This window comes from Erinaceus europaeus, chromosome 8 (genome assembly GCF_950295315.1).
Source record: "Erinaceus europaeus chromosome 8, mEriEur2.1, whole genome shotgun sequence".
In the NCBI taxonomy this organism is placed as follows: domain Eukaryota; kingdom Metazoa; phylum Chordata; class Mammalia; order Eulipotyphla; family Erinaceidae; genus Erinaceus; species Erinaceus europaeus.
This window is the reverse complement of record NC_080169.1, coordinates 2,328,115-2,346,544: the sequence shown is the minus strand read 5'-3', so window position 1 is coordinate 2,346,544 and position 18,430 is coordinate 2,328,115. Positions and strand designations below refer to the sequence as shown.

Below are 18,430 nucleotides of genomic sequence, written 5' to 3'. Positions count from 1 at the left end.
TTAACACTGAATTCAAATGAGCTGAATACTTTTAAAAATATTAATAAAACCATGGGAGAGATGCAAGACTGTACCCTACTACAGTGGTCCTGTAAAACATTTTTTCAGTAACAATTTTTAAAATCATGAAACCAGTTATTATTATGATTGTTACTATTTTGCCACCAGGGTTATCATTGGGGCTCGGTACCTGCACTACAAATCCACTGCTCCCGGAGATCATTTTTTCCTTTTTTTTTTTTTCTTTCTATTTTTCTTTGACAGGACAGACAGAAATTGAGAGGGGAAGGAGAGAGAGGGAGAAAGACAGACACTTGCAGATCTGCTTCACCGCTTGTGAAGTGACCCCCTGCAGGTGGAGAGTGAGGCCAGCACCCGGGTCCTGGTGCATGGTAACGTGCACTTAACCGGAAGCACCACCACCCGGCCCCCCAGACCATTATTTCTTAAATAGAAGATGCATATTGTGGTCCCAAATAGAACACCCCAACAGAACAGGATGCGGACGGCAAAGCCCCCGGAGCCCCTTCTGACACTGGGCTCACTCACCCACGCCAGCCTCCCCGTAGCCCAGGTGGGGAGGAATGATCACCGTCCTTTTCTCTCCGACGCACATCTCTCTCAGCCCCATATCCATGCCCAGTACCACCTGTCCAGATCCCAAAACAATGTTATATGTTTTGCCGAGATTCCACCTGAAAAGGAAACAGGAGCCCCAGTTAGGTCAGCAGCCCCTTGGCACTTGGTATTTTATTTATTTGTTTGTTTGTTTGTTTGTTTTCAATAGAGACAGAAATTAAAAAGGGAAAGGGGAGAGAGGGAGAACGAGACCTGCAGTACAGCTTCGTGGCTTGTGAAGCCTCCCCCCTGCAGATGGGGACAGGGAGCTTGAGCCTGGATCCTTGTGCACTAGAATGCGCGTGCTATGCAGATGCACCACAGCCGAAATGTAATTCCTTCCTTCCTTCCTCTCTTCCTCCCTTCCTTCCTCTTTCCTCTTTTACTAGAGCGCTGCTCAGCTCTGGCTCCTGGTGGTGTGGGGGATTGAACCTGGGACTCAGCCGGCTCAGACATGAGACTCTCTTTGCATAACATTATGCTATCTACCCCTGCCTGTGCTCACTGGTACCTGCGAAGATTCTCAAGGAAGAGAACACTGCCTCTGTGGCCTTCCTGCCAAACCCGTTGCTCTCCTACCTAGTGGTGAGGGGGCTTCACACAAACCCCCACCTGCCACCTGCAAATGGAGAGCTGGAGAACTAATCCTCAACTGGGGAGCAAAGCTGGAGTTCGAGTCCGACTGTGAATCAAATCTGACCCCGGAAAATGCAATCCTTTAGTTTCCCCTCATCCAGGAAACTGGTAGTCATAGCACGCTCACGGAGACGCATTACACAGTACGTTGTCATCTCGTGGACACCTATCATCGCGAGGTAAGAGATCATACTCGGTGTCAGCACCTCAGTAGGTCATCAAACAGCAACGCACTCGCTTCCTCCCAGAAGCCAGCTTCTGCTGCCTTAGACACTGCTCTGAGCAGCCGTCTGCTTTCCTGAGTCTTCTCTGAAAACCACAGAGATTCTTTTTCCCCATGGGCCATCCTTGCATCTGCATGCCGACTTTACCCCCAGACATTCTCCTCATTCCTTCTGTGCATTCCAGGTTTCCCCGTGCATCACAGGCTTCCTGCCTCCTGCCTGCAGGACACCCTGTCCGGCCTCTCACTCTCAGTGAATGAAGGAGCCCCACAGCAGCACCTGTGTCCGGGACATTTACAGAGCACACTGGGGCTCTCATTGCACAGTAAGCAGCAACTCACCACCTACCCCTATTCTGCAGGGTTCATCCAGAAGAGACCAGCTCTCCCACATACATTTCCATGCAGAGACGGGGAGGACTGACGTTGATGTTGAGGATGTTTTTAGGCCGGAAGACTGGCCTGCACTGCATGGGAAGCATATGCATCCCTGGGATGGAATGCCTGCATGGGAAGCATATGCATCCCTGGGATGGAATTCCTTTGTTCACCCTCCCTGCCCCACTTCCCCTTCCCCTGGCTGCAGGAATGCCAGACAGTGTGAACACTAGCAAGAGCAAACACAATAAAGGCTGGTGAAATGCTGATGGATACTGCACTGCTTTGCCGGGTTCGAGACCCAGGTTCTTCTCTCTCTCTCACACACACACTCTCTCTCTGCCACTCTGTCTCTCTCTCTCTCTCTGCCTCTCTCTCTGCCACTCTGTCTCCCCCCCCTCTCTGCCACTCTGTCTCTTGCAAAAGTGCACAATAGTTGCAGTGACCCCAAACAGCAAGCAAGTAGAAAGAACAAAAAAACAAAAAAAAAGACACCATAAAATGATACTTAGACACCTTTCCCATATTTGGGAGCTGCTGTCTTCCCTGACCCAGCTTTCTGGTCCTTTTTCCAACTTCGACACCACCTCCCTGCCAGACAATACCTTTAGTCCACCTGCATGTTAGCTGTCAGACTCAGGCAAAAATTAGCTTTTTCCAAAACGGAGATCCCAAATTTCATCTGCTATAATCTTGCCTTTAAGTTCCTAACTATTAAATAATTTGTTCTGCTTTATATCTTAATGCTTTTTCAGACACCAAGTTGCAGATGCTACCATGATGCCATCCTGACTTCCCTGGGCATGTGACCTCACCCATGTGTCCTGGAACCTCACTTCCCCAGAGCCCTGCCCCACTAGGGAAAGAGAGAGACAGGCTGGGGGTATGGACCCACCTGCCAACACCCATGTCCAGTGGAGAAGCAATGACAGAAGCCAGACCTTCCACCTTCTGCTCCCCATAATGACCCTGGGTTCATGCTCCCAGAGGGATAAAGAATAAGAAAGCTTTCAAGGGAGGGGATGGGATACAGAGTTTGGTGGTGGGAATTGTACCTCTTATCCTATTGTCCTGGGTTCATGCTCCCAGAGGGATAAAGAATAAGAAAGCTATCAGGGGAGGGGACGGGACACAATGTTTGGTGGTAGGAATTGTACCTTTCTTATCCTATTGCCTATCAATATTTTTTTATTTCATAAATTAATAAAGAAATAAGAAAGTTAAAAAAGAAAAAGAAAAAAGTGCAATGACAGTAAGCCACGGGGGGGGGGGGGGTAAGGAGTCTGGGGGGAGTGCGGGGGGTGGTTCACTGTACAAAGACTAAAAATGTTTCTTTCTCAAAGAAGAAACTATTGCATTAACTAACAGATATTGGGGGCATGGTGGTTATCTTTCTTTCTTTCTTTCTTTCTTTCTTTCTTTCTTTCTTTCTTTCTTTTTTTACCAGAGCACTGCTCAGCTCTGGCTTATAGTGGTGTTAGGAGTGAACCTGGGGCATGAGAGTCTCTTTGCATAACCATGATGCTATCTACCCCTGCCTGAATAGTGGTTATGTAAAGAGATTTTCATGCCTGAGACTCTGAGGTCCCAGGTTCAATCCACAACATAAACCAGAGCAGTGGTCTGGTTAAAATGAAACAAAAAAAAAAAAATTCGCACATGGATCTGAAGATCCAGATACGTAAGAAGCAAAGTGTCTTTTTACCTTTACGGTTGATGTGGAGAAATATATTTTCAGATTCGTGTCAATCGGTTAACATTTGTAAAATGGTTCCCTTCTGCCAGGCTTTCAGTCAGGAATAAAATATGAATAAACAGACTGGGTATTTATTTATTATTGGCTAGAGACAAAAAATTGTGAGGGGAGGAGGCGATAGGGAGAGAGACAGAGAGAGACCTGCAGCCCTGCTTCACCACTCACGAAGCTTTCCCCCTGCAGGTGGGGACTGGGGGCTTGAACCTGGGTCCTTGCTCACTGTGATATGTGCATTCAACCAGGTGTGCCACCACCTGACCCAAGGCTGGTTATCTTTAAGGTATTCAGACGAGTCAGAGATAGAAACAGAAATAAATAACTAGCAGGCAATCAATACCTGAAGCAAAGCCTATGCTTTCAGGGATCATGTCTATAGTCTGTTGCAGTGCATGAAGCACTCTGAGCCTGCAGAAGCGGCACCAAGCCAGGCAGCGATTCCCCCACAGGGAGATGCCCACAGAGTGCAGCCTGCATGCATCACTGTTCATGCAGTCAAAGGGCCCAGCTGGCAAGGCAGAATGGAGCTGACAGAAAGCCTGGCATGCCAAACGCTGGAGTTTGGACTTTACCTGCGGTTAATTATTAGGGGTTACTTATTTATTTTGCCACCAGGGTTATCTTTGGGGCTCGGTGCCTGTACTACCCCACTGCTCCTGGAAGTCATTTTTTTGATGGAAGGGGAGGGAGGGAGAGAGACAGAGAGAGAGAGAGAGAGAGAGGAGACACTCCAGCACCATTCCTGAAGCCTTCCTTCTGCGAGTGCTCCATGGGGATGGCGGGGGGCAGGGCTCTAACCCAGGGCCTTGCACGTGACTTGGCAGCAACCATTACCTGCTGGCCCCTGGCTGCTATTTGATTTTTAATGGCCTCCAGGCTTATCACTGGGGCTCAGTGCCACCACTACAAATCCACTGCTCCTGGCAGCCAGCCACCTCTCTCTCCTTCTCTTCCTTCCTTCCTTTCCTCATCTCTTTTTTTTTTTTTAAAACCAGAGTACTGCTCAACTCTGGCTTACGGTGGTGTGGGGAATTGAACCTAGGACTTACGGGCCCCTGGTATGAGAGTCTCCTTGCACAACCATTATGCTATCTACCCCCCACACACACACCATTTTTTTTCTTTCTAATTTTTATTAGATAGGACAGAGAGAAATTGAGAGGATGGGGAAATAGAGAGGGAGAAAGAAAGACACCACACCTGCAGGCCTGCTTCACAGCTCATGAAGTGTCCCTGCTGAAGGCAGGGAGCAGGGGCTCAAACCCAGTTCCTTACGCTTGGTGACATGTGCATTTAACCAGGTATACCACTGCCTCCCCCTGGCTGCTATTTTTGAAATTACTAATTAATTAATTAATTCTTATTTGCTAGGACAGATAGAAATTGAGATGTGTGGGAAAGATAGAGAGGGAGAGAGACAGATACCTGCAGAATTCCTTCACCACTTGTGAAGCTTTCCCCCTGTAGGTGGGGAGAGGGGGGTTTGAACCTGGGTCCTTGCATGTAGTAATGTGTGTGCTTAACCAGGTGCATCACTGCCCGGCCCTGCCAGTATTTATTTTATAATAGAAAAGCATCTTCAGTTCCCGGTATTGAATCCAGGACCTCCTGCATGCAAGTCCTGTGCTCTGCCCACTGAGGCACCCCCAATTCATGGCCCAACCCTGGTCACCGGTTGCTGTTATTTTTATTTTTAGGTGGTTTTTTTTTTTTTTGCCTCCAGGGTTATCACTGGGGCTTGGTCCACGCACTATGAATCCACTGCTCCTGGAAGCCATTTTTTCCATTTTGTTGTTGTAGTTGCTATTGCTTTTGTTGTTGTTGGATAGGACAGAGAGAAATGGAGAGAGGAGGGGAAGACAGAGAAAAGGAGAGAAAGATAGACACCTGCAGACCTGCTTCACCACCTGTGAAGTGACCTTTCTGCAGGTGGAGAGCCGGGGGCTTGAACCAGGATCCTTACGCCAGTCCTTGCGCTTCACACTATGTGCACTTAACCCGCTGTGCTACTGTCCAGGCCCCTATTTTTTAGTTTTTTAGCTACCTTTACTTATTTATTGGATAGAGACAGCCAGAAACCAAGAGGGAAGTGGATGACAGAGAGGAAAAGACAGAGAGACAACTGCAGCCCTGCCTCACCACTTGTGAAACTTTCGCCAAAGTGCAGGTGGGGACAGGAGCTCGAACCCAGGTCTTTACGCATTGTAACGTGTGCTCAACCAGGCGTGCCACTTCCCGGCCCTTGTTGCTGTCTGTGTGATTACTGCTGGTGGACCCAGGAGCTTGAGCTTGGGCAATTCCAGATCTGCTGGCCACTTTCCTCACTGAGACTGAGAGACACCACAGCACCTTCCATGTGGATCCAAAGCTTGAGCCTGAGTTTCATACTTGCTAGTGCAGGTACCCTACCTGCTAAGCTCTCTCTTCAGACCTATTTAGTTTCCAAAGAGAGCAGTTATAGGAGAAAATCTATTTTTCAGAATTCAATTTCACAAGAGCAGGCTGAAACCTCTCTCTCTCTCTCTCAAGGTTATCACTGGTGTCTGCACAACACAGCATCTTTTTTCCTAGAAGCTTTCTCCCCCCTTTTCTTTTTCTTTCTTTTTTATTTGATAGAGAAGAAATAGAGAGGAAGAGGCAAAAGAGAGGGCGCCAGGTGACACACTGCACAGGGCACAGGGACTTGAGCTCAAGCTCCTGGTGCCTACCTGCAGGGGGAAAGCTCCACAGATAGTGAAGCCTGGCTGCAGGTATCTCTCTGTCTCTATCATCCCCTCCCCTCTCAATTTCTCTACGACTCAGTTTAATAATAAATGCATAAACACATTTTAAAAAGAGGCAGAAAGAGAGACCCCTGCTTCTGAAGGCGACAGGTGGGGACCATGGGCTTAAAGCTGGGTCCCTGCGTGTGGTCATGTATGTGCTCTACTGAGTAGGCCACAGCCCCGACCTCCGGACCAGTCTTGAGGAGTGTTTTGAATACTGCACTAGGGAGCAACGCACACAACTAGAGCTATGCTGTAGGGCAGGCATGGATATAAAACTCTCTAGCTGGGAAGACGGCATAATGGTTATGCCAGACTCTCATGCCTGAGGCTCCAAAGTCCCGAGTTCAATCCCCCGCACCACTGTAAGCCAGAGCTGAGAAGGGCTCTGGTGTTTCTCTCTCTCCTCTCTGTCTGAAAGGGGGCTGGGTGGTAGCATAGCAGGTTAAGCGCACATGGCTCAAAGCACAAGGGGCCGGTGCAAGAATCCCAGTTCGAGGCCCCAGCTCTCCACCTGTAGGGGGTCACTTCGCTAGCAGTGAAGCAGGTTTGCAGGTGTCTATCTCCCCCTCTGTGTCTTCCCCTCCTCTCTCCATTTCTCTTGTCCTATTCAACAACAACAACAGCTATGACAACAATAACAGCTACAACAAATGCAACAACAAGGGCAACAAAATGGGAAAAATGACCTCCGGGAGCAGTGGATTCATGGTGCAGGCACCGAGCCTCAGCGATAACCCTGGAGGCAATAAATAGATAAATAAATAAATAAATAAATAAAATACAATGTTTAAGAGAAAGAAAGAGAAAAGCTCTCACCCAGTATCTGATGGACAGAAGAGAATCATGGAGGCACACCCTCTCACCCCCGGGCCGGCTCCCCCAGCATCCGAGGCCCCTTACGTGGAATCCAGCAGGGTCCCATCCAGCAGCGAGGCGTTATAGTGATACTTGAGGAAATCCCCCTTCTTGCTCAGCACTGAGCAGTCGGGGGGCTTGTAGTGGGAGGTGATACTGATGGAGTCTGACGGGTTGTGAAAGTCGATCACATGGATGTCAAACACCAGCACGGCAGAGCCAGGGATGTTCCCTGAAGGACAGAAAGACAGACGCGGGACGTTAATGAGTGCACCAGCTAAGCTGCGCCAGCGTGTCTCCCTGCCGTCACTGGGTGCATGTTCGCAGACCTCCAGGAAGGGCCACAGAGATTCAGACAGGAAAGCCTAGGGCTCCAGATGTAGTCTAGGGGCCGGGGAGGTAGTTCAGTGATGTCTTGTGCGTATGAGGCCCTGAGTTTAACTCACAGAAAGAGAGAGGGAGAGGAGGAGGGAGAGGGGGAGAGCAGGGAAAGATGGAGGAGAGGAGGAAGAGAAGGAGAAAAGAAAGGAACAACAGCAGGGGAAAGAGAAAAAACGGGGAAAAAGAAGGGGAGGAGGAGTACCAGCTCAGTATATATATATATATATATATATATATATATATATATATATATATATATATATTTAAATTTTTATTATCTTTATTTATTATTTATTGAGTAGCTACAGCCAGAAATCAAGAAGGAAGGGGTGATAGAGAGGGAGAGAGGGAGAGAGACCCCTGCAGCCCTGCTTCACCATTTACAAAGCTTTCCCCCTGCAGGTGGGGACTGAGGACTCAAACCCGAGTCCTTGTTGAGCAGGCTGCTTCTGGTCTCTCTCTAACTGAACTAAATAAAATAATGAAAGGGTTTTATTAAAAATTTCTTTTCACATACACACTCTGGTGCATCCTGCAGCAACCCTGGGTAAAGTACTACAATAAATCCAGGTGACAGATGCTCCTTGAATCTAACTCCCGCTTCTCAGGGGCAGGGGGTGGCCTGACCTTACGCATCAGCTGGTGAGTGCACCCCCAGATCACTTCAGAAAGCTCAGATGCAGAAATTTCGTAAACAGTTTTAGTCAGAATCCAGGAGGTATCATATTTTTACTAGCAATTTGCACATAAGATAACCAACATGCGCCAGCAGAGTTACTCACTTGGATAGTGCTCTGCTTCGCCTTAGTGTGACCCGGGTTCGAGCCCAACCCCAAGACGCTGAAGGAAACTTCAGTGCTGTGGTTTCTTTCCCTTCCTCCATTCCTCCCTCCCCCCACACCGCCCTCCCTCTCTCTCTCTGCCTCTCTGCCTTGCTCTTTCTATCTGAAAAAGTTGGCCCACAGCAGTGAAGCCTTAGAAATGAAAGAAATAAAAAGAGAGAGAGAAAGGAAGGGAGGAAGGAAGGAAGGAAGGAAGGAAGGAAGGAAGGAAGGAAGGAAGGAAGGGTTTATATCTGATGTAACCTAATTTAGAAAACACAGCTCTAAATAATTCCAAATAGAAACAGATGAACACCTGCATCCTCTTCCCACACTCCGCCCTTCCCATGTATTGTTCCAGCTCTGTTTCTTGGTTGCCCTATCTCTAATACACACACACACACACACACACACACACACACACAAATACACACCCACTAGCCAGGGCTTGGTGCCTGTGTGACTCCCTCCCTCCATCCCTTCCCCAACAGACTTCTTCATTCTTTTTATTTCAGATACACTGAGAAAGAACAAGTGAGGGACAGACACCACAGCTTTGTGTCCCCCCCATCCACGCTGCTGTGGAGACAGGAAGTGAGGGACAGACACCACAGCTTTGTGTCCCCCCCATCCACGCTGCTGTGGAGACAGGAAGTGAGGGAGAGACACCACAGCTTTGTGTCCCCCCCATCCACGCTGCTGTGGAGACAGGAAGTGAGGGACAGACACCATAGCTTTGTGTCCCCCAATCCATGGTGCTGTGGAGACAGGAAGTGAGGGACAGACACCATAGCTTTGTCGTCCCCCCCCATCCACGCTGCTGTGGAGACAGGAAGTGAGAGAGAGACACCACAGCTTTGTGTCCCCCCAATCCATGGTGCTGTGGAGACAGGAAGTGAGAGAGAGACACCACAGCTTTGTGTCCCCCCAATCCATGGTGCTGTGGAGACAGGAAGTGAGAGAGAGACACTACAGCTTTGTGTCCCCCCAATCCATGGTGCTGTGGAGACAGGAAGTGAGGAAGAGACACCACAGCTTTGTCATCCACCCCCATCCATGATGCTGTGGAGACAGGAAGTGAGGGAGAGACACCACAGCTTTGTCATCCACCCCCATCCATGATGCTGTGGAGACAGGAAGTGAGGGAGAGACACCACAGCTTTGTCGTCCCCCCATCCACAGTGCTGTGGAGACAGGAAATGAGGGAGAGACACCACAGCTTTGTCGTCCCCTCCCATCCACAGTGCTGTGGAGACAGGAAGTAAGGCCAAGGTCATTCCAATAAGTCAACATGGCCCTTCCACCACCCTGGAGGTGGGTGGGGGCCATGGCTGCAAAAAATGAAATGTTAATAATGGTTCCCAAGAATCCCATAGGAAGCATGCCATCATTTTATTACTTGCACAAGTATTTACTGAGCACTCACTATGTGCCTAGACCTGTAGCACTTGGCAAAGAAGCCACACACAGGGGGTCGGGCTGTAGCGCAGTGGGTTAAGCGCAGGTGGCGCTAAGCACAAGGACCCGCATAAGGATCCCTGGTTCAAGCCCTGACTCCCCACCTGCAGGGGTGTCGCTTCACAAGACCGGTGAAACCAGTCTGCAGGTGTCTATCTTTCTCTCCCTCTCTCTGTCTTCCCCTCCTCTCTCCATTTCTCTTTGTCCTATCCAACAACGACAACAATAATAACTATAACAACAAGGGCAACAAAAGGGAATAAATAAATAAAAATAAATATAAAAAAAATTTAAAAAAAAAAGAAGCCACACACATCCTTTCCATATCTTTAGGTCGTGGGTTTTTTTTTCAGGTTAACCTCTTTTTTTTTTTTTAAACCAGACCACTATTCATCTCTGGCTTATGGTGAGGGGTGGGGGTGGGGGGTAATTAAACCTAGGACTTTAGAGACTCAGAATGAGAGTCGCTTTGCATAACCATTATGTTATCTACTCTCCATCCCCCTTTTTTTAGAATGTACATATATATATATATATATATATATACACACACACACACACATATTTATTAGAGGATAGAGACAGAGAGAAATTGAGAAAGGAGGGAAAGACAGAGAGGAAGAAAGACAAAGAGACACCTACAGCCCTGCTTCCTCACTCGTGAAGCTTTCTCCCTACAGGTGGCCTGGCCCCTATTTCTCTCTCCCTCTCTATTTATTATTTATTGGATAGAGGCAGCCAGAAACCAGCGGGAAGGGACAGATAGAGATGGAGAGAGACAGAGAGACACCTGCTGCCCTGCTTCACCAGTTGTGAAGCTTCCTCACACACACAGGGTTAGGTCTTGTTCTAACACACACACACATACACACCCCACAACAACAACCTAAGATTCACGAAGTCACCTCATGCCTTCAGATGTCTCCAAGAGCTTTATATAACTCTTCACAGAGCTCTCTCGCACACTTGACAGGAAGCCGTGGCATGGCAAGGTCTGTGCTCTCCCAGGTGAACCACCTGCCAGACCCCAACACTCAAGTATTCAGCCGATTTCAGTTTAAATGCGCTTCTCCCAAGGAGCCCTAGTTGCAAGCAGTGCAGCATCCACTCGTGAGTGGTGTTCAGTTAGCCTCGAGAAGGCGGCGGGCACTCACCTCTTCCTTCTTCTCCATAGCCCAGGTGAGGGGGGACCACAATCCTCCGCTTCTCTCCAATGCAAACGCCAAGTAAGCCCTCATCCATGCCGGCAATCACGTAGCCCTGCCCAATATACGTGTCAAAGGTGCGGTTCCGTGAGTAGCTGGAAAAAGACGAGAAAAAGGGGAAGGGAGAGGTCACTCACAGGGATACACAGCAGCTACACACATCAGCCGTCTCCAGGATGGAGACAAGCAGGCAGAGACCTCCAGGCCCAGGACAGGAAGACCCAGGCTCGGAGGATGCGCCCAGGAAGCCTGCTCCCCTGGGATGGCGACCACGTGGCCACACGGTGTGACCGCAGCTGCCTGCAGGCTTAAGGCCTTCATCCTCAGGTGTGGGAGCTGCTCTCAGCCTGACCCAGCTCTCTTGGCCTATTCTCAGCTCTCACATCATCTCCCCAGACAATACTTTTAGTCTACCTGCAGGTTAGCTGTCAGGCTACGGCAAAACTTACTAAAAAGTCACGGGCCCCTTGGAACATACCTAAAAAAGACGTCCTAGGACTTATACCCCTTCCCTGTATTAGGGAGCTGCTCTCTTCCCTGATGCAGCATTCTGTCCCTTTTCCAGCCATGACATCAACTCCCTGGACAATAACTTGGATCCACCTGCATATCAGATTTCAGGCTCAGAGAAAAAAAAAAACTAGTCTAGCCACAGGCCCTTTGGAATATAACTAAAATATGCCTACTAGCTCTCTACAAAATGGAGGACCCCCCCCCCCAACTCTTCATCTGCACTATTCCAGCCTTTACGCCCAGGATTGGTCAACAATTTGTTTGGCTTTGTATGTTAACTCTTTTCAGCCACCAGGTTCCAGATGCTACCATGATGCCAACCAGACTTCCCTGGACAGACAACCCCACCAATGTGTCCTGGAGCCCCACTTCCCCAGAGCCCTGCCCCACTAGGGAAAGAGAGAGGCAGACTGGGAGTATGGATCCACCTGTTAACACCCATGTTCAGCAGGGAAGCAATTACAGAAGCCAGACCTTCCACCTCTGCATCCCACAATGACCCTGCTCCATGCTCCCAGAGGGATAGAGAATAGGAAAGCTGTCAGGGGAGGGGATGGGATACGGAGTTCTGGTGGTGGGAATTGTGTGGAGTTGTACCCCTCTTATGCTATGGTTTTGTTAATGTCTCCTTTTTTAAATAAATTGAAATAAATAAATAAATAAATAAACAAATAAATAAAATACATTCGGTCAGTAGCGCAGCGGGTTAAGTACAAAGTGTAAGGACCGGCCTAAGGATCCCGGTTAGAGTCACCTGCTCCCCACCTGCATGGGAGTCACTTCACAGGGAGTGAAGCAGGTCTGCAAGTGTCTGTCGTTGTCTCCCCTTCTCTGTCTTCCCAACCTCCCTTGAACAATGACAGCAATAACAACAATATTTTTACAGTTCTTTTTTGTATTATTTTTGTAAGTATTTTATTTATTTTATTTTCTGAGAGAGATGCAGAGAGAGAAAGACACAGAGAGGAACACCAGAGCACTGCTCAGCTCTGGCTGATGGTGGTGCGGGGGATTGGACCTGGGACTGCGGAGCCTCAGGCATGAGAGTCTCTGCATAACCACTATGCTATCTACCCCTGCCCAGTAACAACAATATTACAACAACAATGATAAACCACAAGGACAGCAAAAGAGAAAAAAAAAATAGCCTCCAGGAGCAGTGGATTCATGTGCAGGCACCGAGCCCCAGCAATAACCCTGCAAGCAAAAAAAAAAGCTCCAGACCCCATCTCCTCATCAGGCTAAGAAGGCCAGCTTCAGTCCCCAAAAGCCTTCAGATTCTCCCCATAAAACGTGGCAACCACCTGAGTGAAACCCTCACTGCTCACATCTTGGGAACAGGACATCTGTGAGATGGAGTCTCACTGAGGAGAGAGAGAGGGAGAACTGCCACTGGAATAGTCAGCAAAGTCTCTGTGGAGTAAGAGACTGTGGACACAGAAGCATGGTGCTGGCACAAGGGGGAGTCCACTGGGGTGACAGCAGGGCTCAGAGGGAGACAGGAGGAGAGGGCTGGGGCTGAAGTACAGAAAATTTGAACAACTGTCAGATTTAACTTGGTCTGAGGAAACAGCATAATGGTTATACAAAAGACCTTCATGCTTGGCACTGCAAGGTCCCAGGTTTGATCCCTAACACCACCATAATAAGCCAGAGCTGAACAGGGCTCAGGTGTTCTGTCTGTCTTTCTGTTCACCCATATCTCTCTCCCTCTCTCTCTCTCTCTCTCTCTCTCTCTCTCTCTCTCTCTCTCTTAAAATAAATAAATAATAAAATTAAAAGAATTAACTAGGGAGTTGGGCAGTAGCGCAGCGGGTTAAGTGCACATGGCTTGAAATGCAAGGACCAGAGTAAGGATTCTGGTTCAAGCCCCCGGCTCCCCACCTGCAGGGGAGTCACTTCACAGGCGGTGAAGCAGGTCTGCAGGTGTCTGTCTTTCTCTCCTCCTCTCTGTCTTCCCCTCCTCTCTCCATTTCTCTCTGTCCTATCTAACAAGGATGACATCAATAACAACAATAATAATAACTACAACAACAATAAAAAACAACAAGGGCAACAAAAGGGAAAAATAAATAAATATAAGAAAAAAAATTTTTAAGTCACATTGTAGATGACTATGAAAAGAATTATTCAATAAAGGGTGTTGGAAACCCTAGCTAGACATCTGGGAAAAAAATAAAACAAGATTTATTACTATCATACTGAGCATCACAATGCATAACAGATGGATTAATGATTTAAACATGAAAGCATTTTTGAATCCAGAGAAAGACTGTGGAAAGTTGTTTAATATTGATTTCAGAGTGGCAGGAATGAATAGTATTAATGGGGGAATTATATTTTACTACTTGTCTTTTCACTAATATAAAATATCAGATACAATACACATTTTTAAAAAAAAAAAATTCGAATAAAGGGGACCAGGTAGTGGTGCACCTGGCTGAGCGCACATGTTACAGTGCACAAGGTCCCGGGTTCGAGCCCCTGGTCCCCACCTGTAGAAGGAAAGCTTTGCAAGTGGTTGAAGCAGGGCTGCAGGTGTCTCTCTGTCTCTCCCTCTCTATCTTCCCTACCCTTTCGATTTCTGACTGTTTCTATCCAATAAATAAAGATAGTAAAAAAATTAAAAACAAAAATTCTAATAAAGACAATTTAATTTGAAAAATTTAAGTCTTAGGGGGCCGGCTGGTGGCACCCCTGGCTAAGCACACATTACTGTGCGTAAGGATCCAGATTCAAACCCCCGCTCCCTGTCTGCAGGGGGAGACTTTATGAACCCTGAAGCAGGTCTGCAGGTCTCTTTCTCCCTCTCTGACTCTCCTCTCCCACCTCTCAGTTTCTGTGTGTCCCATCTAATAAAAATAGAAAAAGGGAAAGCTGGCCGCTGGGAGCAGTGGATTCAGAGTGCCAGCACCGAGCCTCAGCAATAACCTGGCGGCGATTTAAACAGCAACAACAAAAAACCTTCTAAAAGATTTTTTAAAAAGCACCATTCGGGAGCCAGGCTGTAGCGCAGCGGGTTAAGCACACATGGTGCAAAACACAAGGACTGGAGTAAGGATCCCGGTTCAAGCCCCCGGCTCCCCACCTGCAGGGGAGTCGCTTCACAGGCGGTGAAGCAGGTCTGCAGGTGTCTGTCTTTCTCTCTCCCTCTCTGTCTTCCCCTCCTCTCTCCATTTCTCTCTTCCTGTCTAACAACAACGACATCAATAATAACTACAACAATAAAGCAACAAAGACAACAAAAGGGAATAAATAAATAAATAAATATTTTTTTAAAAATCAAAAAAAAAAAAAAGCACCATTAAAATAAGCCGAGAAAAATACAGGGATGTAGCGGCACGGAAGGTGGCACAGTGGATAAGCCTCTCAAGCATGAGTCCCGTGTTTAGTCCCTGGCAGCACATGTAACAGAGTGATGTCTGTTTCTTTCTCTCTCTCCTATCATTTCTCATGAATAAATAAATAAAAATTTTTAAGAAAAAAAAATATATAGGCTTCACAGGCAGTGAAGCAGGTCTGCAGGTGTCTGTCTTTCTCTCCCCCTCTGTCTTCCCCTCCTCTTTCCATTTCGCTCTGTCCTATCCAACAATGATGACAACAATAACAACTACAACAATAAAAAAGCAAGGGCAACAAAAGGAAATAAATAAATTAAAAAAAAATTTTTTTAATTAAAAACACAAATTTATTGAGGCTTGATGTGGCACTATGAAAGTACGGGGTATTATATAGCTACCAAAATGGGTTAAATCCCAATCTACTAGAATGAAAAGTGATGTGATGTTGACTGTAAACCACTGAGCCCCCAATAAAGGAAAAAATTAAAAGTTATTTGAAAACTGAGAAAATCTCTCTCCTCCCTCCATCCTTCCAACACTCCTCTCACTCTCTCTTTCTCTCTCACTAATAAATAATTAATTCATGGGCCAACATCCAGTTAAGCACACGCAGTACTAAGCACAAGGACCCACAGGGATCCAGGTTTGAGCCTCAGGCTCCCCACCTGCAGAGAGAGGAGGATTCGTAGCACCAGCACCAAGCTCCATCGATAACTCTGGAGGCAAATAAATAATTTTTTTTTCTGCCTCCAGGGTTATTGCTGGGACTCGGTGCCTGCACCATAAATCCACTGCTCCTGGAGACCATTTTTTCCCTTTTGTTGCCCTGGTTGTTTTTTTATTTTTTATAGTTGTTGTGGTTATTATCGTTGTTATTGTCGTTGTTGTTGGATAGGACAGAGAGAAATGGAGAGAGGAGGGGAAGACAGAGAGGGGAAGAGAAAGACAGACACCTGCAGACCTGCTTCACCGCCTGTGAAGCGACTCCCCTGCAGGTGGGGAGCTGGGAATCCGGGAGCTCCAACCCGGATCCTTACGCAGGTCCTTGGGCTTTGCCCCACGTGCGCTTAGCCCGCTGCACTACCGCCCAAGCCCCACCCCTTTTTTTTAAAGAATTTATTTATTCATGAGAGAGATAGTGTCGGAAATTGTGAGGAGCCTCACAGAGCACCCTGCATTTTTCTACCTCCAGGAGCCTGGCATTCCTTAAAACATTAAGCCAGCTCCCCCTGCTCCACTCTGCATTCCTGATACTATGGCCTATCTACATAATCACTGTTTTGCTTGAAAGATTCCCCACCCATTCCATTCCTTTATCTATCTTCTTTCTATCCTCAAGACCCTCCCTGCCTGCAGGGTAGTATTAATCCTACCAGTTGAAATCCTCACAACAGTTGCTAAGGAAGTTTCTACCTTCCCAACCCCTTTTGCCTTTCTCTGCCCCTTTCCTAGACTTCAGTTTCAACCTGCCACTTCCAGGTCCGATTCTGAAAAGCCTTGGCTCTCTGATCAATAAAGAATCGAATTGCCTCGCCACCACCATTGCCTTGCTTGGTTCCTGAGTCATCTCTCTCACATTGCTGAGTGGGTAGCAGCCCAGGCTGGCTCTGGTTGCATTCTCTCTAACCCAGAGAGTACACGCCCAGGAAGAGGCACCCCCACACTAGCCCAGCAAGATAGAAGAAGAGAAAGAACCAGATATCACTCTGGTACATATGCTGCCAGGGATCAAACTCAGGAACTCACAGTTGAGAATCCAATGTTTTATCCACTGCACCACCTCCCAGACCACATAAATAAATCTTTTAAAAAGAAAGAAATCTGGTATATACTATTAAAAAGGTCTATAAATCAGAAGTAGAACTCAAAAGAATAAAGAATAATACTAAGCTAAAAAAGTCCAAGCTTATATGTGACAAGTAATAAATAACATACAAACATACACATTCTGAAGTTTATTATAATAGGAAAGAGTAATACAACCCAAATATTCATCAATAAGTGAATAGTTAAATAAGTATATTAAGTCAAACATAAAAATAATTTCTCAATAAGGAAAACTCCAAGGTGATAGAAAAAAGAAAAAACAAGCAGAATAAAGTATATAGACTGACTGGGTTGTCAAAAAAAAAAGTCATGATACATTTTTGCATAGAAAAAATACATGATGGAGAATAGGTGGTGGCACACCTGGTTGAACGCACATGTTACAATGTGCAAGGACCAGGGTTCAAGTCCCCGGTCCCCACCGCAGGGGGAAAGCTTCACAAGAGTGATGTCTCTCTGTCTCCCTCTCTCCCTCTATTTCCCATTTCCTCTCCATTTCTGGCTGCCTCTCTCCAATAAATAAAGAAAGAAAAAATTTTTAAAAAGAGAAAAAATAAATCATGACTTTCCAACAACCCAGTAATATATAACATCACATACATAATATATACCAGATTCTATATGCCATATACTAGGAAGAAAGTAAGATAGCATTTGCCTTGTATCTACACTGGAAAAAATCCACATCCGAGAAGAATCTTAGTGGACTGGAGATAGTTCACCTGATAGAGTACAGGAGGCCCTGGGTTCAAGTTCTGACACCACATAAGGGCAACATGGATAGCACCAGAGGGGGGCTCTGGTGGTGGAGAGGTGTTATGGTATCTCTCTTTTTATTATTATCTTTATTTATTTATTGGATAGGGACAGCCATAAATTATGAGGAAGAGGAGATAGAGAGGGAGAGACAGAAAGGCTCCTGCAGCCCTGCTTCCCCACTCATGAAGCTTCCCCCCTGCAAGAGGGGACCAAGGACTTGAACCCGGGTCCTTGTGCACTGTAACAGGTGTGTTCAACCAGGTGCACCCCCACCCAGCCCCCCTCTCCAACCTCTACGTCTTCCTGTCCCTCAAAAAAATTATGAAAAATTGGGTTGGGTGAGCTACTCTTCAGTACCATGCATGCTTAACATTCTGGGCCCACTCCCTGGAGCCACATTTAAACAAGCCCTTATCAATAAAAGTGGTTACCACTAGGGGTCAGGAAATTGGCAGGGACAGCTGGTAGAACATATCCTCATGCATATTTCAAACTGTGTGACTGTTGCTATCACACCTCCCAACCAAGTTTAGAAGAAGAGTCCCAAGGAACAGGGAGGGATAATGACTCGAATAAAACAATACCACACAATTCCTGTGATGTTTTTGGATGACTAGATGGGTGAGAAGGCTATTACCTGAGAACAGGTAGACTGCTGTCACTACTTGTTTGTTCTATAGAGAACTAAAGGAGTGATTTCCAGCCACACATGCCACTTGGGTGAGCAAGACATGCCATGGCCTGCAAAATCCAGGATAAGCCTGATGAACAAAACCAAGCTTTGAGTAACAGCAGAGGATCCTTAACTAGCCTCTGCAGCTTAGGTCAAGCTTACAAACATTCCACCAGTCCCTTCCCGGGACTTTTAAAGTTTGCAAAGCATTTTCCCATGCC

General features: G+C 47.0%; 1 protein-coding gene and 1 long non-coding RNA gene across 2 annotated transcripts in view; both read right to left on the bottom strand.

Moving 5' to 3' along the window:
• LOC132539849 (uncharacterized) overlaps positions 1 to 18,430 on the bottom strand; it is a 325,383-nt gene that overhangs the window by 4,919 nt on the left and 302,034 nt on the right. The gene's annotated exons all lie outside the window — the stretch shown is intronic.
• The window catches only part of FKBP9 (FKBP prolyl isomerase 9), a 39,881-nt gene that overhangs the window by 4,444 nt on the left and 17,007 nt on the right, over positions 1 to 18,430 (bottom strand). Inside the window, exons 6-8 of the mRNA XM_060195829.1 lie at positions 11,046 to 11,191; positions 7,277 to 7,463; positions 550 to 695 (exon numbers count right to left, since the gene is read on the bottom strand). Coding sequence (XP_060051812.1) covers positions 550 to 695; positions 7,277 to 7,463; positions 11,046 to 11,191 — 479 coding nt within the window. The remainder of the gene's footprint in view (positions 1 to 549; positions 696 to 7,276; positions 7,464 to 11,045; positions 11,192 to 18,430) is intronic.